This window comes from Apteryx mantelli, chromosome 3, assembly GCF_036417845.1.
Source record: "Apteryx mantelli isolate bAptMan1 chromosome 3, bAptMan1.hap1, whole genome shotgun sequence".
NCBI classification, from domain to species: Eukaryota; Metazoa; Chordata; class Aves; order Apterygiformes; family Apterygidae; genus Apteryx; species Apteryx mantelli.
The window spans coordinates 57,873,851-57,898,142 of record NC_089980.1 but is presented as its reverse complement, the minus strand read 5'-3'; the positions used below and the strand labels follow the sequence as shown (position 1 = coordinate 57,898,142).

The 24,292-nt window shown below is 38.5% G+C and overlaps 1 protein-coding gene across 1 annotated transcript in view; it reads left to right on the top strand.

Annotated features, from left to right (window-relative positions):
* The window catches only part of PCNX2 (pecanex 2), a 166,267-nt gene that overhangs the window by 71,510 nt on the left and 70,465 nt on the right, over positions 1-24,292 (top strand). Inside the window, exons 16-21 of the mRNA XM_067293462.1 lie at positions 450-559; positions 2,787-2,883; positions 9,962-10,054; positions 10,579-10,729; positions 14,694-14,835; positions 20,470-20,647. Coding sequence (XP_067149563.1) covers positions 450-559; positions 2,787-2,883; positions 9,962-10,054; positions 10,579-10,729; positions 14,694-14,835; positions 20,470-20,647 — 771 coding nt within the window. The remainder of the gene's footprint in view (positions 1-449; positions 560-2,786; positions 2,884-9,961; positions 10,055-10,578; positions 10,730-14,693; positions 14,836-20,469; positions 20,648-24,292) is intronic.

Sequence of the window (24,292 nt, the reverse complement as noted above, 5' to 3'; positions counted from 1 at the left end):
AACACCTGATTTAGGTGACATTGGCATATATTGAAAGCAAGCTGGCCACAGGTCAAGTAACTACATATCAATTAGAGTTAGGCAAACATAGTGCAATTCATTTCACTTGCATCTCATTTTAATGAAAATTTGCCCCTAGTGTTTCGTTACAGAGAAAAGAAAAGCTGTCTTTCATGTGGTTTTCTGGTTTCGTTGCTAACTGCTGATTACAGAGGAGTTACAATACATATAAGAACAAAACATACCTGTAATATCTCAGCCTTTCTCATAATAATAGACTTTGATATAAGAAAGGATTATAAATCCTTGATATATGGAATATGTACAAATTTAGATACTATATATCTAGCACTGCATGTACAGCTTAGTCTACTTCATTAGAAAAGAAGAAAATTAAAAGTGCTCTATCCCTAACCTACAAGTACTCTGCTTTCTGTCCTCCTCCTCAGGAACCCTGGGATGCACAGCACATTCCAGCGCTGTTCTCTGCTTTCTGTGGCCTGCTAGTTGCACTTTCTTATCACCTCAGCAGACAAAGCAGTGACCCATCTGTACTGATGTAAGTTGCCTGCAAATGTTGTTTATTGATTGCTCCATGCAACACACAAGCTGTGGCTTGTTCAGAGTGATATTTGGGTTTCAGAATCACAGAGATTGTCTCCCCCAAGTACTGTGGTGAGATGGAAATCCCTCACCATGTTTGGCTGGTTGGTGTCTGTCCTGTAAATAAACGAACCACTTCAGACCGATTGGTGGTAAGGCTGGTGCTTTTTACAACAGCAATTCCAAATACCCTGAGGGAGGCTTCATCCTCTGGGGAATTGTGCTTACTATACTGAAGACTAGCTGTTTGTGTAGGGGGACACACAGATTACCAGTGTTGCAGAATATACATTGGGTAGCACCATGGGAAGAAAAAGGGCATTTCATATGTTGGGAAGATGGACAATTTGAGTTCTTGCTTAAGGTCAGTTTTAGTTGGCTGTGCCTCTCTTCTGAGATTACCTCTTTTCCTTTCTGCTCTGACATGTTCTGCTAAAGCTGCTTTAGGAAAGGTAGCATAAGTTAAGAGCTGACATTGGGAACAAGGGAGAAGTCCCAATATTGTGATCTGCAATGGAGAAAATGTGAGAGATGCTGGTAGAACTATAGGTCAGGAGTGGCAGGAGTTTTCCTATGTGGGAACTGTGTCATAAGGCTCTCATGGGGGCTGTGGTGATACACAAGCAACTAGTAATATAAGTTTATGACTATGGGATTAAGCAAGCGAGTGGGTGTCCTGAGGCCAGTACCACCATGTCATCTGGGATCCTGCTTCACAGACAACTCAGTCTTATTCTAGGCTAGAGCAAAGGATCTATGAGGGAATCCAGAGTTTCTCTCCCTTCAGTTTGATTAACTGCGCTGTTTATGTCTTTAGACGAGGCTGTTTAGCATATGAAGAGTTTAGTAGTCATATGGCAAATCAGAGTGATTGGCCACGCACTTTAGTAATGCTGGAGAGAGAGGGGGAAGTGGAGGGCTTTTTAGGCTATTCAAGATTATATTTGAGGAGAGACACTTGGGAAAAGGAGAGGAATTCTGATGAAGGAGGAAAAGGATATAGGGCACTAACAGTAGTTTACATCCCTATAAATCTCACTGAAAAGCTGAAAAATTCCTTCTTCCAGAAGATTCAGGGAATCTAATATTTACATGTTACTAGGGTGTGATGTGGCAAAGTAGGAAGAATTGCTTATATTATTGCCATTAACTTTATTCAAAGCCCACTGTATCTTTCATTGACATCAATTAGACCTGAATCAGACTTTGTGTAGATGCCTTTTACTTCATAGATTCCACATTACAGTGTGGAATCCAGGTATGAGAGCAGAAGGAAGAAAGTGAAACTTTGTGCAGTAATAGGGAGATTTTTTCAGATTTGGAGTAAGATACAGACAGGTAAATTCCAAGTCAGCATGGAAGTGTGAGCTCTTTCAGTTTTCAAGTAATTTTAATATATTTTTCCCCCTCCCCACCCGGAAAGGAACCCCATTTTATTAACTTCTGTAATAATAGAAAAACTCTCGTCTTTCCTTAAGACTTTTGTTTTAAGGAATTCATCTTAAATCCTTAAATCCATTTCACCTTTTAAATCTAGTTCCTGATTCCATAACATTTAATGAAATCATCAGCATTTGAAATGGTTGTTAAATATCTTATTTAGGATTAAAATATGTGTACAACATCATCAAATGCTCATAATGCAATCATGATGAAAATGTATAATCCCTTAAAACGAGGTTTAAGATATTTTTTAAACTGCTCTGAACTTAATTAAAGGAAGTTAAGGGGACTGGAAGCAGTATTTAAGATATGGCCTACAGCATAAAGTTCAAGATGGAGGAGAAAGTAACACATAAATCTTGAACTGGGAATTAACGTGTTATTTATACAGAAATGACGACTTTGGCCTTCCTAATGTGGTTCTAAAGAGCTCCCATATTGGTTTGAGCTTAACTGAAATATTAATAAAGGGCATGAATACAATAATACCCTGTCAAATCATTCCTCTAAATGACCAAGTAACACTGACTGAACTACTCTGGTTGGCAAGGAAGTTCCACTCTGATCAAAGGTAGGACTGGTTTGTATCAGTTGCCAGCTACAAAAAGATAAGATAGACGCTGCATACATAAGGAAGGAAAACTGAGGCTACTCCTCTTCTGCCCTCTCCAGGAATATCCATATCTATTAGGTGTGTTCAGAAGTATCCTAACTAGGATTTTTTTTTTTTTAAATAATAGGTCTCTTATTCAATGCAAGTTTGTCCCTCACTTCCTACGTCAACATTTTGAAGATTCATCAGCAGATCCGCTTCCAGAAAAGATGAGAGAATCAGTGGTAAGACCTCTTTTTTCATTGCTTTCTGTGCAAAGTTCTCTTCTTTCCTTTTTCCACACTGAGAAATCTTTTAAATATTCTCAACTTTCACTAAAAGCACAGAAAGCCAGAGGAGATATAATCTGTTCCTTTATATCCACTGAGGGAAACTGAAGGAAGTTCTTCTAAATAGATCTCTTCAGTGAGGCAGGAAAGGAGAAGGGAGATGTTGCAAATTTCCTTTTGGTAGGGTTTCTTTAGAGGAGTCAGTAATGTTGATTCATGATATAGTCAATGTGAAATACAGTCTTAGAATTTGGGAATGGGACATCTAATCCCAGTTCTGAGAGGTGATACTCATAGATGCTGTGCATAGAGTTACAGCCTGGCAACCTGGTGTGCGTAAGGTAGGATGAACAGCTCAACAAGCATTCAAAAAGGTGAGTAGTCCTGCCAACCTCCCATCTATATCAGAGTGGGGACAGGATTTGGTCTACTGAATTGCTTGTTTTTAAACAGGGCATTTCAGTTCTTTCTCTAGGCTTAGGAGTTGACCCAGTTTGCAGGAATTCCTTTTTCTTTGCCAGAAAATGCTCTCGACTGTATGCTCTCCACCCCAGCCAAGCCAAGCAGAGTACAGATCAGCCTCGGCAACCAGAAGTGGAAGAAACAAGTGAAACTTGGCTAGTCTGAGAGAGGACCCACATGCCTGGTGCCAGGCACTGCCATTTCTCCTTCTCTTCTTTTCATGGCAGGCTACTCATTTCCAGCTGTCTGCCTCCTTGTTCTAAGTTTATGCCAGTTTATATCCCACTTCATCCTAAACATCCAAAGTGACCCATCTTTCTTTTTGTGTTGTTTTTTTATATAAAAAATGCTAACTGGTACCTAAAGGAGATTGATCTCCTCAGGAGTTCATGTGGAAGATCATCAAGTTTCCAAAAGTATTAAGGGGCATGAGATTTTTCCAAGAGTTGTGAAGTGTCCTGCTTCCCAAACATCAGATAGTGCCTTCTTTCTGACCACATCCCATTTGCAACATAGGCAAGTGTTCCTAAAGTCCTGACTGCCCACAGGAGCAAGGAGTCTTCAAAGAGTGCGCATAAGACACACTGCCCTTTTTTGACCCTCAGACATGAGCTGAGAGTCAATAGATTTCAGTGTCCAGTAGTACAGGCTGCTAGTGTGGTAGCTGGCCTGGCCTTCAGATATCTCTTCAGAGGGGTGCACAGAGGTCCTGTACATCTGGTGCCTTATTTTTAGGGCATCTTATATAGTGTTAGACAGCCTATGTTAAGCACACAAGTTTATCTCACACTTTCAGTGGTTTCTACTTTTCTTTGCTAAGCTACTACTTAGATTGTTATTTTTTACCATGTATAACGTTATCTTACAGTGCTTTCCGTATTAAGGCCCACTTAAGATTAAGTGATAGGTCTATTCCTTGTAGCTTGCTTAATGAGCTACAGCTTCTTGCAAACTAAACTGTTTGCAACAGGGACACACTGAAAAATGAAATGTGCAGCTAGTAACCAAGGAAGTAAAAAACCAAGTATTTATGATAAAGTTTTGCTCATATTCTGTGGCATTTGTGGTGTGCAGTTATTGGCATAGTTCACTGTCAGTCCATCCTTGTACATAGGTAATATATGGCAGATGTAACGAAAAACTTCTCATCCCCCCTCATTTATATCTCACTTGTATCTTTTGCTGATAGCACCCTTGTTGGAGCATTATACAGTCTGACCTCATCTCTTCTGCAGATGCAGCTTTGCCAGGGGACTGAACCAGTTAATAAGATTGTCCACTTAACTGGTTTCATTTCACCGTGCAGAGGAAAATGCAGAGCAAGGCTTCAATATGTTGAAAACAAGAACAAAAGAATAAACAAATTCACGACTAAGATCCTGGATGTAATTCCAAAATATAGTCGTGCTACAGCTGTATTATCACATGTTGTCCATCTTCTCCTATGTCTGTGTTGGTCATGTAGGCAGGGATCTGTCTGATATCTTACAATAACACAGTTATCACATGGTTCAGTCATTCTTGGGCCCTTGAACTGCTGAGGCTGAAGGTGCAGAAGTTCAGGAAAGAGCACTGCGGGACTGGCCAGACGCAGGTACTCCATTTCTTCTCTTTACCATGTCTCATTCCTGTCATGCTTTGCCACTGGTTTTTGTATTCAGTTAAATGGGATTCTTGACACTTTCTCTTTGCAGGATGTACCTGTTTTTTGGGATCTGCACTTTTCTGCACATTTGACACTCAATCCTACTTCTGTAGGCAGAAGCTGCTTTCATTCTTTGTTGCTGGGGCTTGCTAGTGCTTTGCCTTCCTCTTTTTTTCTTCTGTCCATATTTCCTTCAATCTGTATACAAACTGTAAGCAAATGTGATTGCTTTTGATGACAATTAACAGGGCTAATTCTTCCGCATTGGGAGATCTCTTGAAGGAAGAGAGGGCAATTTTTGATTTATGCATGCTCTTTGCCTAACCCCTGTGGTATCTGGTACCTCTATCTCAATTAAACAGTTTAACCAATTCGCCAGGAGACTCCCACTGCTATCTCACAGTGCAGTGCTAATATAGCAAGTAGGGAAGAACTGAGGCAACAAAAAAATGCATGTGCCACAAGTCTGAGGAACACAATCAAATCACAGTCTCAGTGCTGATTTGCTTCAGCAGTAGCAATTACATCCATGGTGTAGGACTTGATTGACTTTTAAAAGCAAATTTTAAATAGCTTCCAGAACTTCTGCAAGGGTATCTTCAATCAGTTCAGAAATTCGGAGAAACAATTTATCTGGATTTGAAGTAGAAGATTTTGTGGCACATCTTGGAAATCTCTTTCTTTTTTTTAATTTTCTCTGAGTGCTCCTCTGCGAGGAGAGCATTCCTAACCCCTTGGCAGTGGCAGGAGGTGGCAGAATGCAACAAAAAAGCCAGACCTGCCCTGGCCTATATACGTGTTTATGGTGTACATAACATGCCATTTAAATAAGACCCTTTTTAATCAGAAATCCTTAGGTGTAGAAAACCAATTCTCTTCCTTAAGGAGCTGAAAGCAAACAAGGTTAATACTGAAAATTAATCTGTTGTGTTCTGTAGTGGTTTTGTATTAATGTTAGTAATAATAAATACATCATCTCTAATGTTTAGCTACATGACCTTTACTATTTTCCTTTGCTTGAATAGCTGTGTAAGAATTGTCAGCTTTGGAAGCTGGAATTATAAAGCAGCTGTGATGGATAATTGACCATTCAACTTTGAGAATGGAGCTTCCTACCATTATAATTAATTTCTATAGGCATCCACATGGTTGATTACTAGATTAACCAGTGGCCTGAGGGTGTTAATGTGTTACATTCAGACCCAGCTTCCTTCCTGGCCTTTAATACAAACATTTGGATAATTAGTAAATGAATTTGTACAAAGCTCCAAAAGCATAATTGAAAACAATTAAAAAAAACCCAAAATGCTATATATTCTCCATGCATAATCTCTGAAGCAAGAGGCATCTAATATAATGTTGTTGATTTGGGGTTTCTTTTTTTTCTGCAAGTGTAAAATGGGGAAAAAAGAACAAATGTTTTCACTCCAAACTATAACACAATGTTAGTGGTTATCTCACAGTGGAGATTTTAGCTGTGATCAGAGCTTAACTTTTACCTATTGGGCTAATAACAATAAAGGACTGAAGCATCACATCATAAGGTCATTCAACATCCAGTTCATAAGTGCCTGGTCTTGGGAAAGGAATCCAAAATCCTGCTTCTCGACACTTGGGTTCTAAATGCAGGATATGGGACAGAGTTGAGTTCTAGGTAGCCATATGCTTTGCAGGAGCTATCAAAGTGGGGCATGCTGGGAGCAGGAGGGAGTCCTAGTTCCCACCTGTGAAGACTGCAGGAAGATGCCTTCATTTGAGTTCCATGACTTTCAATCCTCTTCAGAAAACAGGGTTTTTTTTCCCTCTTCTTTTAAAGAGCTGAGTAAGGCTCATTGTTATAAGACATGATCTGAAGAGGTGATGCTACAGTCAACTCTTTGAACAGTTCATAGAAAAGTCAAGACCTAGTTCATTTTTACATGAAATCATCATCAACCTACAAAAAAATCAATCTAGAAACAGGAACCAGAACCCATCTCTGCTTCCTGCTCCGCTTCCCTTCTTGTATCTGACTGCCTTGCCAATAGAGTTACACTCCTTCTTGCGATTCCCACCGAGCCTTCTTGCAGTGACTTGCCTTCAGCAGGAAGGGTGGAAGCCACTGACCTGACCACAGTAACTTTTAGGCAGATGCCCAGGGCTTTCTGGTGGGAGTAGCTCTGAATCCCCTTCAGCCAGAGAGGTAACTGGTCCAGGGTCAGCCACTTCCTGGGTGTCTTGACCATTATGCCATGTTATGAAACAGTCACTCCTGTCCAGCTTTGTTTTGGAAGGAAAAAAATGTGTTTTGTGATGAGTTTGTACATGTCTGCCAGATCAAGAAGGAGCAACTGCCTCCTGTTGGGGCCATTGCATTAGTCAGCAGCTGAGCAGCACATTTTGAAGCTGTTCTGGGTAAGGGCAAAGGGTTGAATCTGGTCCTATATGAAACCTTAGACACTTTAGATGTTGCCAAAATTGGAATGCAATTATCATATTTGCATTCAAATACCTTGATGGTAAACCCTACTTTAAAAACATAGGCCTTTTGCTACATCTGATCATCAATATGTATCAAAAGCAGTGAGAGCACCCTAAAAAGAATACTTGCAAAATCAAAGGTGGGAAAGGTGAGAAATACAAATTCTGTGTAATATAACCTGTGATAGAATTTGTTCTCTTTGGTGACCTGGCCTCTGCACGGAAAGGAAAGATGGGAGCTCTGCCTCAAATGTCCACTATTATCACCTCTTCTGAATTTACAGTTGAATTCTTAATTTTTTATGTAGTTCTTAAAATGGCAGCTTCCTGAGTCACCTGTTTATATGAGGCTCTCAGCTGTCATTTTAATAGTAAATTTCTAATCCTTTTGTAGAGAAGGTTGTAGAGAAGAGCTTGAAAATATGGTTGGAATGTGTTTGTTGTTCTTATAAGCTTGTTTTACATTATTGAGTAGTTGGATTCAGCTGTACTGAAAATGATACTTGATCAAGACTTTTCATAATGCATACTCAAAAAGGCTGGAGTACAGTGCTGCCACATAAATCTGGCACTGCTTAACTTTTTTAGATGCTGAATTTTACAATCTAGATAATGCTGCTTTACATAGGTTTTGTATGCAATGTCTTTAAAAAATATACAAAGATTAAAAAAGATATTTCCATTATATGCATTGGTAATAATTCCCATATCTATCATTGTCAGGGTTTTGACCATGATTTTTCACTTCTACTGCACATATTAAAATCACTTGAGTTACAGGATTCAAAACATGAGTTGTGAGTGAGAGAAGGGTTAAACTGAATGGAGAGAACCAGTAGGGACAGGGAGGGATCCAAGGTTCGTTCAGGGAAGAGAAGGCCCCTTCTGTAAGGTCCCTTATGTTGGGGTTCTCCTGTGGCATACATTGGCCGAGAAGCAAAGAACAGGGCCAGCAGGGCCATGTTTTGAAAAGATGGTCTGGAAGAGTCTGACCTAACTCTGCTCCTACACCTTCAGGCTGTAGCCCTTGCTGAGTATAGTGCTGTCTGATGAGGGCATAGCTTTAGGGGTTGAGTGAGTGCTGTTCTTTTTGAAAGTATGTTTTCCTGAACAATCCAAGAAAGAGAAGGGAAAGGACAGTTTTTATTGCTTTACAATTCAACTAAACCCAAGCAGAGTTTCATGGGACAAAGCAAAAGTACTTCTTGAGCCTGAAGGCTTTTTTAGTCCTGCTGAATTTCAAAGGCCTTCTGCAATAAGTGGAAGTGCTGATGCTTGTGACCTTTTACTAAGAAGCCTCTTTCATAACAGAGACTGACAGGCAGCCTAAATATAGTGGTTGCTATCCGCTTCCCATGTAACTCACAACCCTTCTGTTGTTCAGTTGTTCTATTTTCTTTGTTTTTCTCTCTTATTCTTGGATTTGCTATCCCATCATTATTTTGTTTTTTTTTCTCTGATGAAATTCATGAAGGCTACCTAGACCGCAGCATTGCAAATCAGATGAGTTTTTCAAATTAAGTGTACCCCACATTTATGTTTGCAGATGTCTTTGAATTAAAGCATAAGCCGATTTTTAAATCAAGAGCTACAAATAGTTACTCAGGTGATAACTTAGCACTAGTATTGAGTGCTGAACTTAAATACCCCTCTCATAAATCAGCCAAGATTTTCATTTACTCTCACAGAGACGTCTGGGTGACCTCTGAAGTATGATTCAGAAAATTATACAGCTCAAAAGTTACCTCATTTATTTGTTTCCTGAGAATGACATTTTAATCACAAGAAAAATGGACTGGAAAGAGCATGATATTTTCCAATCTTTCAAAATCAAATTACTCCTACCACAGTTACAGATCTTTATATAAAGGCAGACTTGTTCTTTCATTATTATTCAATGATATTAGAAAAAAGGCTTTGTCTGAAACCCCTCAAATTTTGCTGAAATTTGGCTTCTGATACTTAAAATCAGCGAATGGGACATGTCACTGTAGAACATATATATTTTAACTTTATGCCTCTGAAGACATTACAGAAAAGCAAGAGTCATTTCAGTAATGCAAGAAAAACAGAATTTGAGGAAATCTTAATGCTTGTAAATAGGAAATGGAAGTAGAATTTCGATTTCCAAAATCAAGAAAGCCATAATGTAAGAGAGTTATATTCCTTGAACAGAATCAGACTCAGTGTGAAAATGTGTTGCTTTCATTTCTCTGATGTTAAAACTGAATTTAAAAACGTTATTTAAAATTAGTCAAGATGAATTTAAATATAATCCCTTTGACAAACCTAGACTGTGAAGAAATAATTTCCCAAAGCAGAGAGGAGAAAATACTTTTGTATTAGACAGTGATGACTAGCCCTATCACAATGCAGACTGTGGGTAATTCAGAATAGAGTCATTTACTTTGTCTAGTTGAAATAGTATTGGCTTGCTAATTTTGTATTAAATAATTATTTTCGCAGAAAGAAATCTTGAAATCGGATCTCATTGTTTGCACAGTTGCTGCTGTTCTGTCATTCGCAGTCAGTGCTAGCACAGTGTTTCTGTCATTAAGGGTATGTATACATCCTTTTTTTTTTTTTCCCCTAAGGTATTATTTCTTATATGTAAAAGCACAGGGTGCTTTAGCTGGAAGGAATAGAGACTGTGGGAGAGGACTTAGAGAAAATGTATTTATTGGCCTTGATGACTTCTGGTTTTTGATGCACAATGCAATTAATTTATGGATATTTATACTAGTCATGGTATTATTCATTTAATGTTTCTTTCCTTAAACCTTTTTGTATCTTCACCTCTGTTATGCTGGGGAACAGAATGGATAAACATGACCATTTGCCGTTTTTTCCTCTATTTGGGGGGAAAAAATGGTTAATTGTGTGTGCAGAATGCATATTTCAAACAAAAGTTTGTTGCTTCATTTCCATAGCCCACATTTATATCCACGTGTAGAATTGGAGAGTTTGAGCATAAGAATAAAAATCAATTGCACAGAAATACAATTATTAGAAATATATTTTTTAAAGTTTTTAAAAAATTGCTTGCAATTATAACCATGTTTCTTTTCTTTTTTTTGACCCAGCCATTTCTCAGCATTGTTCTGTTTGCTTTAGCATGGACTGTGGGATTCGTAACACATTACATACTTCCTCAGCTTCGCAAGCATCACCCCTGGCTGTGGATCTCCCACCCCATACTGAAAGGCAAAGAGTATCGGCAACGGGAAGTGAGAGGTTTGTAGTAAAATGTTATCATCTAAACAGTGATTTGCAGCTTGTCTTGGTTTAATGAGGAGAAGAGCAAGGAGAATAAATTATGCTTTACATTTCCCTATTATGAATAACATCCCCCATCACCTTGCATTTTTAGTGCTGATCAACAACAAATCTGAACCTGTAGAAGTTGTCTCCTGAGACCACATCACAGAATCACATGATGGCTGAGGTTGGAAGTGACCTCTGGAGATTGTCTAGTTCAACCCCCTTGCTCAAAGCAGGGTCTACTACAGCAGGTTGCTCAGGGCTGTGTCCAGTTGAGTTTTGAATATTTCCAAGGTTGGGGACTGCGTTAGTTCTCTGGGCAACCTCTTCCAGTGTTCAACCACCCTTACAGTAAGAAAGGTTTTTTTTCTTATATTGAAATGGAACTTCCTATGTTTCAGTTTGTGCCCATTGCCTCTTGTCCTGTCACTGGGCACCACTGAGAAGAATCTGGCTCCATCATCTTTACTCCCGCCCACCAGGTGTTTATACACACTGATAAGATCCCCCGAGCCTTTTCTTCTCCAGGCTGAACAGTCCCAGCCCTCTTGGCCAATCTCTTTATAAGTCAGATGCTCCAATCCCTTAAACATCTTAGTGGCCCTTCATGAGCCATCATCTGATCTGCCTTTTGCATCTGCGTTACCATCCTGTTACTTGCTGCATTGTCTGATATGTTATAATTCATGTTAAGGCAATGGTATTTAAAATAATTAAAAAGCTTAAATTTTAAAGATTAATGAAATTGAGGCAGAATTACTTCTGCTTTCAGACTGTTAACTATGCCATTTCAGCAACATGAATAGTGCAACTTAGAGCTTTAATTTCCATCATTACACTCCAAGAGGAACATTACAATTGAAAGTAACTGTAATTTCCTTGATGATTTGTTTTTGCCCATGTTTGCTGGCTTCAGCAGGTGATGCCCTGATATATACAAGTATCTATAAATATTTTAGTATGTCAGGGTCTGATTTCCTGTTCTTACACAATTATTTCCACAAGCAGCCAGTGTACTTTGAGAATCACGGCTTTTTATCCCCAGCTATCATCTTGTCTTTGCTCCCAGCAAGAAGCTCACTTGTCATTTCTTGATGGTTCCTGTGCCTTAATCATTCTCAATATATTTTCCTGAGGTGTTTGAAGATATTGTTGTCAGAACACAGTCTGCTGAGGGACTTTAGTTTCTTCTTCGGCTAGACGACAAAAGGGTTCAGATCGCTCTCTGTAAAACTATGCATTAAGGATTTAAATCTTTTTTTAAAAAATTGTGTCTTTCAAAATGATTACTTTCCAAACAAGGCTTGGGTATGAAGAAATACCCAAGAGACTTGACTGAAGGTTGCCTGTTAACTTTTACTGCAATATGCCAAAGAAAGTGTAGAAGAAATATAAATCTTATTAACAATCATATCCAACTGAAAAACATTGTTCAGAGCTTCATCTCCTTGATAATCAGTAATTCTGAGGAATACCCAAGGTTTATTGTTTGTTACATCAACTTAATCATAAAAGGCAACCATAAGATTTCTTTTCCCTGTCCTGTTTAAGTCCATCTTCATTTGTCGGAAAACATTGTTTTCCAAAATGCGATGACTCAGCTTTTGAAAAGGTTGAGGGTAGAGATCTTACCAGACTGATCTCCACAGATGACTTTCCTTTTGCTTTGAGATCAGCTGCACTTCGCATGCTATCTGCTGCAGGCAACAGAGTTTTTTAGCTTCTTTTGCAGTCCTCATTTTTTATGCAGTCTGTCTCCTCTCTTTTGGGTTTAAGTATTATTGCAATGTATCCAGTGTTGTGCATTGGAAAACAGGATTAAAATATTGATTTTTTTTTTTCCCTATCCCTTGGGCTGCTGCAGAGGCTTCTTATGTTCGGGGATGAGACAGGTTGAGGAAAAGATTATGTAATCCTTTTGACAGATATGCCTGTCACCCTGTCTTTTTTCTTGTACAAAACCTGTAAGAAAAATTTTGGAGCAGAACTTGCAGGCCCCCTGTTTGTATAGAAAAAGAAGCTCAGAAAAGGACAGCATCCTGTATTTGTCAGGTGGGGACAGTGAAAGAACAAGTACACAAAACAAGGTGTCTGTTAGGAGCTTTTACTGCATGGATACTTTAGTTCCTGCCTGCCTGCTTTTGACAGCAAAGGTAGTGCTATGGTGAGATTGCTTGCAACTAGATAAGCATCTACTAATGGCGATTGCACAGGTGTGTTCCTGGCTTTATTTCACAGACTTCAGGTGAGCCATTTAAACTTTCAGGCCCTCCGCAAAATAGCAATTATCAGAGCAGTTCTCATAATGCCCCTGTGAGATAGCTCATTTATTACTAGTTATTGTTTTGCCTGAGTGCAGGAAGAAAGGCTGAGCTTATAATATATGAGCTTATGGTACAATAAACATGTCAAAAGTAGTGCAGGACTGAGTGAGAAGCCCTGAAACACTAGAGACCATGGCTTTTCTTCCCTTTCTTCCCCACCACTTCTCTTATCCCCCCCCCCCCAAGCTGTTTTCAAATCATTGGTTCCTTTCCCTGAATCCCCTCCGAATGCGAGCTCTTTTTTCCTCTCTCTGTTGTCTATACACACCTTACTGCATCTCTCTCTGCTCTTGTGGCCACCACCTTTTTGGCCTACTTGATATGCATGTCTCTATTCAAGTTCAAGTTCTTACATGGAGCTCAGCCTTTGGCAGCTGGATGAAGTTCTTTAGTAGAGTTCAGGAGCCCTGAAAGCAATTTGTAGTTCAGGAGAAGGAGAGACAGAGAATAAAAGCTAGGTTCCAAAATGGAGATCTCGGTGTGTGTATTTCTTAGGAGGTGGCCCTTAGGTAATAAGAAAAGGTTAAAAAAAGTGATAGAGACTGAAAATATTCTCTGAATGTAGGTTTTTGCAAGGGTGTTGCCTTAACCTGAGATACTGGCAAACATGACTTAAAGCTAATTTGGAAGGATAATTTTTAGATCTTTCTCTTTGTGCCTATACAACATACAGTCTGTTGATTAAGCATGTCTTCTTTCCCTGTCATTGAACAGGTGATGCGAATGTGAGTATACATAATTATTCCCATTTTTGCAAGGAAGAGCACTGGAGATTCAGTAGCTGGAGTTGTTATCCCTGAGTCAATATCAAGTTTTGTATTTGCTGTTTTTCCGATAAACTTGTTTAGCTGAGCTCGATTAAGAATAAAGACATTACTTTTTTCAATACACAAATGTTTCTGCACTCAGTTCACCTAGGTTCTCATAGCAATTTAATTGCATAAAGCATTCAGTTTTTGTTTAATACTTGCATTGAGCACAGTGGTGGTGTTAGTAAAGTCTACTGCAGAAGAACGTGGTTTTCACTGGTGATTGATGTGATCCTGGCAGATACTTTGTACAACAACTGTTTTTAAGGTGTCTTGAGAAACATCTGTGACTGTGTCTAGTTCTTGTTAGTTTTTCAGTCTTTAGATCTCAAAGGACATTCCCTTTACAGAGGTTGATAATACTTTACAAGATAATGAGCAATATTTTGCCACTTTAAGATGAGGCACAGAGTTCAAATGAGGTTCTGCAGGTCATCTACCAGGTCAACTGTAGAACTGAAAAGGACCTATCCAGAATCATTAAAGCACTAAAGGTGCTATTTAATTAAAGTGATTAATAATTGGATTATGTAGGATCTGCCATTTTAGTATATGTCATCTCTTAACATTTCTGAGTGTTTCTTGAATGCAGTTTTAAGAAACAAAGTAGATACTCTCCAAACTCAAAGAGCAAATTGATTTCTCTGTTGCAAAAGAATTATGGATTCCATAAGGTGTCATAAATTAGTTGGTTGATTATATTTATTAGTGTGAGCTAACTCATTTCTTTACTTCTACGGTATTACTGTGAAAAAAATGCTGATAATGTGATGGAATTGTCTGTTATCTCAATTTTTATTTCAGATGCTGCTCATCTGATGTGGTTTGAAAGGCTCTATGTATGGCTTCAGTGCTTTGAGAAATACATCTTGTATCCAGCTATTATACTGAATGCCCTCACCATTGATGCTTTCTCAATTAGTAAATACAAGAAGCTTGGTACACAGTAAGTTGATCATAACTCACAGCATGTGAGTAGCAGACTATTAGATTTAGACTAAAGATTGAGAGATGAAATTTGTTTCTTTAGTCTGTCTGTCACAATTTGCTTTTGTGCCATTATTGCTTCAGTATACAATAATCATTAGCTCTGCTGAAAGAGAAAATCAAAACTACCTCAGCACATGCTAAGACATGACTGAAGAGAGAGAGAAATTAAAAGATTAAAGAGCTATATATAGATGTATATGGAATATCTAAATGTCAATTAAAAGCAAGGCACAGTATGCCAGTCTGCAGGTGTTTGATGGGCATAAACACAGTGGGGTAACTAGAATTAATCAAATGAAAATGAGAAATCTAGGCTGGATATCAGGAAACATTTTCTAACAGTGAGGATTTTTAGGACTACAGAGTAGTCTCCCAAAGGAGTTATCAGAAGCTTCACCATTCAAGTCATTTAAGGCTAGACTGGATAAAATATTCAACAATGTAGAATGGTGGATAGTCCTGCATTAAGAGTGGCTTGAGAAAGATAGGGATATAAGTTTTTCCAAAGGCTGATATCTCTGATATTAAGCAGAACTGTTGATGCTGATCCATGGATTCACAGTATGATCCTTGCAGACTGCCTTTTATGGTAAACATTTTGGTCAATGACTTACCTACTGCAGAGATTCAGCAGGCTTAGAGATTGCAGGATCCCCAGTGTGCAGAGTTGCTGCAGTCTTATCAGAGTGACAGTGATGCAGATGATTAAAAAGAGAAGCAAAACAAAACAAAAAAAAACCAAACCAGCCTGTGTTCAGGTTCCAGTAACAGGAAAAACTGCTGTGGGGAGAAGGAGGGGATTCTCAGCATTAGTAACAATTTAGAATTTTTATTTTAAGTAGTCTACCAAAAAAATAACTTTGATGTCAAAAAACACATGTTGTTTTAATTGTTCTTCTCTCTTAAAGAAGAACACTGGTTCCTGCTTTAAGGACTACACAAATATAAGAAAAAGATGGTCTCTGCTCTTAGGAGCTAAAGCTAGAACGAGAGTGTTAGCCAACTTTGCATGTATTCATCCAAGAAAACTGCTTCTCCAGAGAGACTCTCAACAGTCACTCAAAGATAACCTGTGTAGTTTCCTATTGAGCTTTTTCTCTCAGGCGCTTGGGAGATGATAGGGCCAAAGTGGTTTAGGAGCTTATGTGTGTTGTCCAGGGTAAAACTGAGGTCACACTCATTGCTGTATTTGGTTTTGCAAGGCTGGCAGAACTAAAAAGTAATCAAAACTTCATTTGTCACTAGTTAGCAGACGTGACTGAATACATGCATGGAACAAATGCGTAGACTTAAGAAGGTGCTAGAAGGTGGTATTTATACGTAGTCATTCTTCAAAGCTAGATTACACTTTAAAGTTATCACCTGCCTCAAGTGTTCAAAAGCAGTGAGTCAGTCCCCCAAAAATCTTGAGATTAAAGAATGTAATTACATTTGTTTCTGCCTCTGATTGTTTAGCCTTTAGGGGAATAGCGTAACAATCCTTTTCTTCCCCTTCCCTCTTGTGTCTGTGTGATCATCTTGGATTTAAAACTACCTTTAAGCATGCCCATAAAAATACAATTTCTGAATGCTGTTCAGAGAAATTCCACTTAAGGTATGCCCAGACTTCAGTCAAAGACGTGCTGTGGCTTAGAGAGACTAACCCTATATATCTTTAGTACTGACAGTGGTGGAGCCGTGGCTCAATGCAGACTGTAAAGCCCAAACAAGCCTTGGGTGAATGCTGCTGTGTCAAGACTACTACTGATCTGAAGTATACTGATTTATACTGAAGTATAAATCTACTTTGGCTATGTTTACCCAGGTGACAGCTGCACCAGTGGGTTGAAATGAAGATACACCCTTTTTCTTACTATGATTCAGAACCTGCCTTTCTGCCCCACACTGGCTTTCTCCTGATCTGTCCTCTCTGGTAATAATAGAAGAGGACCGAGACAGGAGAAAACAGAAGTGATTTATACCTCATGTGTTACTTCATTGTTACAGTCTTACTAGACTGTTTTCTCCTGATGCTTTGCTATCTCCTATTCTGCATAGGTTTCCAATAAGCACTGTTGCTAGGCATCAGGAGCTAAGTTGTTTCACAACAAAACTACTGGGAATAAATGAAGGGGCCCTGGATTCTTCTTGGTCCTTTGTATACCATGTTACTGAGGGTTGTACTTTTCACTGCTTTAATATGTAAATACACGTTTGCTGTTGTTTGAACATACCCTAGTTATTTACCATCCAAGGAGCAGACCATATCATCCCTTAGAGAAGGGAAGGTGTTCTTTCTTTCTGTGTTTGAAAAGTGTCTGAGGTAACGTGTATGATTTTATTTTGGAATTTTTCTCCGCTTTTTTTTTTTTTTTTTTTTTTTAAGCAGTTTCAACTTGTTGTGATTTAAAGGACTGATGCAGTTTGCTTCTTGGAGAGGGAGAAAGGCTTGCTTCAGTCAGGAGTTTACTTGAAAATTCCAGGCACTGATGTGCTGGTTATTAATGGGACTCATGCTGACAACCTGAAATGGCTTCCCATGTTACCTACCACAAAGACTTTGGAAATAAGCCTTTCTTCTCTCTCTCTCTCTGTCTACTGGGAGTTTAAGGCCTCAGAAAAAGCATCTTGTGTGGCAATACCTTTAAAGAAGTGGGATAATGAGCAAATTATTTTCTGTTACCTTGTGTGAACATTATTTTATATAGCATCCATTTGTGTGAGATGTTGTGGATGTTAACAGACGTAGTAAGCAAAAAGTCTTCCTTTTGCTGTTAGTTTTCCTTGTGAAATTCCTCCATGTTGCAAAAATTTTCTTCTTTATGAAGAATATGAGATCCAACCAGTTTGTTCATGACACACTGGAATGGCTTCTAATGACTTCAGAATCTATTTAACTCAGCTACTAAGTTTTCCATTTGGAAATCTGGGGGCGATTGAAAGGAACAGCTTTGACAAGGTAAGAAAGAAGGGCACTTGGCATTTCATTTATTCAGTGATGTCCTGGTGATCCCTTAGAATGGTCTGTACTCAAGTAAAGTTGCATCTTCATTAGGGGAGATACACAGTAATGAATAAATGCCACACAAAATCAGCCTGGAAATGTGCAGGCTGTGAGACTTACTAAAATGATGAAAACACAGTTTGAGTCGGGATATCCTAGAGATCTTTTCACGCTTGTTCAGAGCTTTCTGAGCTGTCAAGTGTTACTCAGGGCAGCAGGTATTCTCCTGGTTCATAGCAGGGTGGAGGAGAACCCTCCCTGCATTTTGCGAATACCTGGCCTGTTTCATTGAGTCACTCAATATGGATTAAGCTCCCTGTGTGTCGTTACCAACATTAAAAACAGCACACTTCCCAAAAAATGAGTGTTCTTACATTATTTAAGAGACATCATCTGTCTCCCAATTTTCAGGGAGTTACTTGAACATGTCTAATAGGTCTGTTGTCTTTTCAGGAATAGATTCAATATAGTTCTTAGGCATTAAAGTGCAAAACCACAATCCAGACATTCCTGTTCAACTGCCAGAAAATCCTGGAGATGCCTAATATCACTAAATATTTCTGAGATTGACTTGATGGTTATTTGGAGACTCAAGGTGTACTTCTGAACATATTCAGAGCTTTCTAGGTTGAATAAAGCATTTGCTCCATGAGCAGTCCTGGCTAGGACCCAGAAACCCAAGGGTTTTGAGCTGAGAGATGTTCTTGCAGCATGTCCAATGTGTGAATAGTATTGCGTCCACAAAATTCTGATTTGATTTACTTCTTTTTAAAGACCTGGATGGAGAAGAAGGTGTTGCCCATTTCATTTAACAAGAATCTAACTGTTAAGCATTTACCAGGAAAACAGAGGCTATGGAAGAACTGTTTGCTCTTGATTCCTCCTGCTTTGGTGGCAAGGGAATTTTTATGGGAGTCATGGGCTCTAATTCTTGCTCCTAACCTTATTCCTGTATTTTTTAGGGGTTGTTGAGTAAAATACAGAACCATGCTGGTGTTCGTAGTCTGGAGCTCAGTGTCATCTCCCATCTCTGGGGAGTGCCCACCAGCAAGGCTGTAGAATCACCTTCTGTCTCTCTGGCTAAAAGAAACTTTAACTCTTGGCACAGATTCAACAGGAGTCGAGGGTGCCTTAGAGGGGTGAGATGAGAGTCTGAGTCCCTCTGGATCTGGGAAGTGATTAGATTTGGATTCCTTTCTTTCCAGGCAAGTGCTCTAACCAGTAGGCTGCTGCAGAAACATTTGGCATCACTAGTGCTATTCTGAGAGTAAAGAGCCAGCTCAGTTCCCTGCAAGAATGATGAGAAGCACATAGCTGTGCTGGAGGGGGCAAAGAATCCTCACCTGCAGTCCTGGGTCAGGGTGATTTAAGAAGTGGAAGTATTTTCCGACACATCACTATCCTGAGGCTTTCCTGTTGACTAGCTCTAGATAGTTGCCTGCTCAGCAGTCTGCCTGGTCTTCCCTCACACTGAAGAAGGAGTCAACATGCCTGGCACTGGATTTGGAGTCTATCTTGGTGACCTAAAAGTTAATAATGTGCATGTCTGAGCCCTTTCTAAGATTTAACCCCCCAGATGGGTTGTAATTATCAAGAGATCAAAATTACAGTCTAAGCAAGACCATCTTTCTAATTCTGTAAAGTTATCTTAAAACTAAAATATGTGAGCAACTACAAGTCTCAGAGAACAGATATGTTTACAGAGACTAGTAGTTTTCTAAAGTAAAGGAAGGCTAATATTCCTGCCATCTTTTCTTCTTGTATAGTTGTACTTTTCCTTCCTGTATAGTTGATGGAGAGATTTTTGGAAAGTTTAAAGAGGCATACTGTGTTCTTGGAGATGTAGCAGCAAACACTTTTTCTTTTTCTTTTTTTTTTTTTGAGATGGGCTTGTTGGTTTTCTGTGTGGCACTTATTATTTAGAGTTCTCAGTTTAAATTCACTCTCTGTAATATATTAAGGGAGAGTAAAACAAAGATTGCATACATTTTCTCACATATAGATGCAATGCATAACTTATTTTCATCTGATGAAGAAATGAATATACCGAAGAGACAGCATTCAACTAAACAACAACAAGAGCTTCAAGCACTCCTAATCTGTGGATGTTACTATCCAGGATTGTGGCATAATGCATGATAAAGCCAGAATGTTTTTGTAATCTCTGTTACCAATAGCAGATTCCAGTAATAAAGACAAAAATGGAGTGGGTTCAGGCTGTTTTCTCAAATTAAGGAAATATTAATAGACATGCTAAGGTCAGTTCCCAAACTGAAATTGTATTTTAAGAGCTATATAAAAAGTTCTTTATTGCATCCTTGATTCTTAATAGTCTATACCACTCTTACAATACGGTTTATTTCTTTATTGCAGATTGTAAGCATGTGATAATGACAAGGAAAGGTTATGCAGTTGCAGATGGGTAAAATAAATATTATTATTAAAACATAACATAATATCAATATCAGAAATCAATAAGCTGTGTAAGATTAGATATATTTAGCAATCCAAAATACATCTGGTACTGCTATTTATATTTAACAGCTTCATAATTTCATGTTTTATTACTTTGACTTGATTAGGTTTTTCTTTCTGCCTTTCTCACAGTTGTGATATTATCCTGATAACAGTTGCTGGGATGAAACTTCTCCGCTCCTCATTCTGTAATCCTATTAATCAGTTTGTTACTTTGAGCTTTACTGTAATCTTCTTCCGATTTGACTACAAAGACATTTCAGAAAACTTCTTGATGGATTTCTTCATGATGTCCATTGTATTTCACAAGGCAAGTTTTATAGCTACTGTTGTTTCTCTGGAAAAATATGTTTTGTAGTTTTGATTTATTTTCTTAGTGTCACTGTATTGATAAATATGTGGTGGGATTTGTTGCATATAATGAATTAATATATAGATACAGATAATTAGTATTACAGAGGAAAAAATCTGTAAACTGAAAACAACTTTCCGGTTAAATGTCTTCTCTGTTTTGTACTATATTTTGTATTTACTTTTTGCTCACATATTGCTATGGAAGTTCAGAATTGTGGTTTTTCAAGAGCAGAATCCTCAATGTGCTGGAAAGAGCCTCTTGGGTCATTAGTGCAGGGCTGCCCTCCAGATCAGTCGCCTGGGTTTTTTTATCTAGGCTTCCTTTGAATGCCTCTAGTGTTTGACTCAACAACTTCCTTTGGGAAATTATACCATTATCTAATGATCCTCCTGATAAAAAATGTGTTCCTAATGTCAGACTTACATTTTTCTTTTCCTAGTTTCAGGCTGTTATCCTTGTTATGCTGCCCTTAACCTTAACCTTGGAGCTCCTTCCTGTTTCTTACTGTTAATTCTCAGTTGCTATGGACTCCGTGTGTTCTCCTAGTTGTATATACTTTAACAAACCCTTTCTGCATCAGTCAGATCAGATCCTAATCTACTCTATGTGTTGTTCCACTGAAACACGTAGATTTAACCAGTACCTTGATAAAACATCGGAAAGTATTGAAGACTTGCCTAGAGTGTTTACTAATTCTCTTGTGTTTTGTTTTGTTTTTAAACTTTTTGGTTCCCCAATTTTCATGGCATATGGTACAGCTTTGTATGGAGGTAACTCTGGTGAGATTTTTTTGTGCTTTTTGGTGTTGTTGTTCTTTGCTAAAATATCCCTACTGTAAGTGTGAGTGTGACCCAGCTAGCATCACTTCATCTCTGAGAGGAGAAAGAAATGTTCCCTACTGGCTGTAGCATATGCTGTGGAGATGCCCAGTGATATGCATAGAGATGTTTAGCCCTTCTATACTAGGAGGTCAGCTTCAGTTTACGCTGCTGTCTATGCCCCGCTGAAGTCTCAACCTTGTTAAGGAAAGGCCCAGGTTATTGGTGTTATTTTGGCGGTTCCCAATCATTGAGGCAAACAGTGAACCAGAATTCAAATGTTTTTTTCCTGACTTATTTCTGTGCTTCTGTGAGGGAGGAAGGGAAGGGATGAACAACAGCACCTCAGTGAGGCACGTTGGGCCCTTTCTTTTCTCTAAACTCTTGGACAACTGTCCAGTGGCAGCTTCACCTGCTTCAAGCCACCATCCTTCAGACCTGGCAGTGCTGCTGTGCGGCCACCACCTCTCTCTACTGGGGTAAGGAGGCAGAGTCTGGAGGGAAGAAGGGAAGAAAATGAGCAAGAAAAGAAGCCCTACCTTAAACCCTATCACCCACCACCAACACTCTATGATCCCAAAATAGTGTTAGAATAATTTGTCAAGCTTCTTACCTCTGAGGAGCGAAAGATTAGCTCTTAGGTGATGCAGAAGTTAGTTGTATTGTGGCAGGTTTTTCAGTATTCGTTGCATTACCATGTTCCTTAGGGGAAGGGATGCATTTCCATTTTCTGAGAAGACTGTTGATATGTGTCAGTGGACATCCTATGTCCAGATGATAACTTATTAAGACCTAAAGCTCATTCTCCAAAAACCTCTTTACAGTATCAAAAAATTAGCACCTGAGAAATGAGTCTTGTAATTCATTAATTCTGTGGAAATGTTGGCTTTGTGAGCATATCACAAAATACCAATGTGAACTATTGCATGTTTTTGGAAGAGAAAGATGTAAAGACTTTTTAATGATTCTTTTTTGAAGTTACTTAGATGGTTTGGATTTACTACTTCGAGTAGAAAGACTAGTGATTGGAATAAGACTGAGATAATCAAGGATGCATGCCAAACTAAGTAGTGATGTTTGCTAGAATAAATGCTGCTGTTCTGGGCTGAAAGTTTGTACTACAGATGTATTTTGAAAGTGTAGTTTTAACATTAATCTGTCATCTTTTGCATAGCTCATTAAATCTAAAATTTTGAAGGTCATTAGTTCATCAGGTGGACTTGTCCTTGTGCCATTTTAAAAATTTGAAATTAAATGGTTGAATTATTTATATTACAAAAGCACATGCATAGTTGCACAATGATCATTAAAGCCAATATGAAAAATAGCATTGCAGATGACAGCAATTAAAGTCCTATTAATTTCAAATCATTAAGAACATAAATTTTCTTTAATTAAGGTCTGAACTTTTATTAGGTCAGTATTATGGAACTTTCTTAAAGGATTTGCTCACTTGAGGATAAAGATGAAGTGTTTGTTTTCCATATTATTGGCTCTAAGCAGGCTACATCCACCTGTGTTCCTGAAAGCTTTATGGATCTTCACAGATTCTATCCATCTGGAACTCAGTCATTTTTGTGTTTGTGACTATTTTTAAAAAGACAGAAACAAACCCCAAAGCGTTTCTATTGTCATCCCTTTGGCTATGCAGAAATACTACCCAATGGTAGTTAGTATCTGCTCATGCAAGTTTGAACTTTCCACCATCTGATAGTGGAACTCTACAAGTGCTGTGTCTTAGTCATACTGATGGTAATTTTTAAGAAGAGTTGCCCCATGAAAAATTATTTGCATGCTATCAAAGCAATGCTGCAACAAGCATTTATTTTCTCTTCTGCCAGGCACTGGGGGGAAAGCCATCTAAATTCAGCAGACATTCACAAGTGTGCTAGTGAATCTTGAAGCAGGTTTATGTTGAATAAAACTTTGCTAATAATGTTGGGTGGAACATTTCTGAATATCTCTCTGATTTTGCTTCCCTCATTTTCCCCATTGTGCTGTTGATTTAATGTAATTCAGTCAAATCAGAGGCTCCGAATGAATGTGATTGCTCCCTGAACAAGTTGAGGCATGGGAGTCCGAATCACTGCTCGCAGATTTTTATCTCTGTTTGCAAATAGCCAAGCACCCACACTGGGGTGACAGAGTGTGAGAACCTGTTCAGTTCTATTCATGGGGCTTTTTTAATCAACATGGATTTTTTGGTCTATTTTAACATCGTAGGTCTTATTAATGCCACACGAATAATTCGCTCCTTTTTTAAAATCATTAACTGTTTATATTTCATCAAGTTGCAGAATGTAAAATCTTAATGCTAAAAGGTGATTAGGCATACACTGAGTATGCTGTTTTGTCTTTCAAATTGCCATGGAAGAGGAGCAAGGTAAATGTTTAGAAAAGGCTTTGTTATTTATTTTTTAGGAATAATTTCAATTCAAGTGGAACAGGACTTCTCAATCTTTCTTGTGCTAGGACTTTCCAAATAGCCACCCACAGATTGTCTCATTGGCTACAGCCTGGGATTCTTCAGTCCAAAAGCTCCCATTGTCTATACTCATATATACATTTATACATACATATATACAGTATATACATTGTATATACTGATTTAAAATCAGAGTTGAATGGCCTTTTAAAAATACATGCTAGCTCATTCAGGAATTGTGGATGTAATGCTCTGGTGTATACTATACAGGAAGTCAGACTGGATAATCAAGACAGTCTTGCTGGTCTTTATTACTCCATCTAAAATTTTCAGATGAGCCACTTTTTCTCCCTGGAC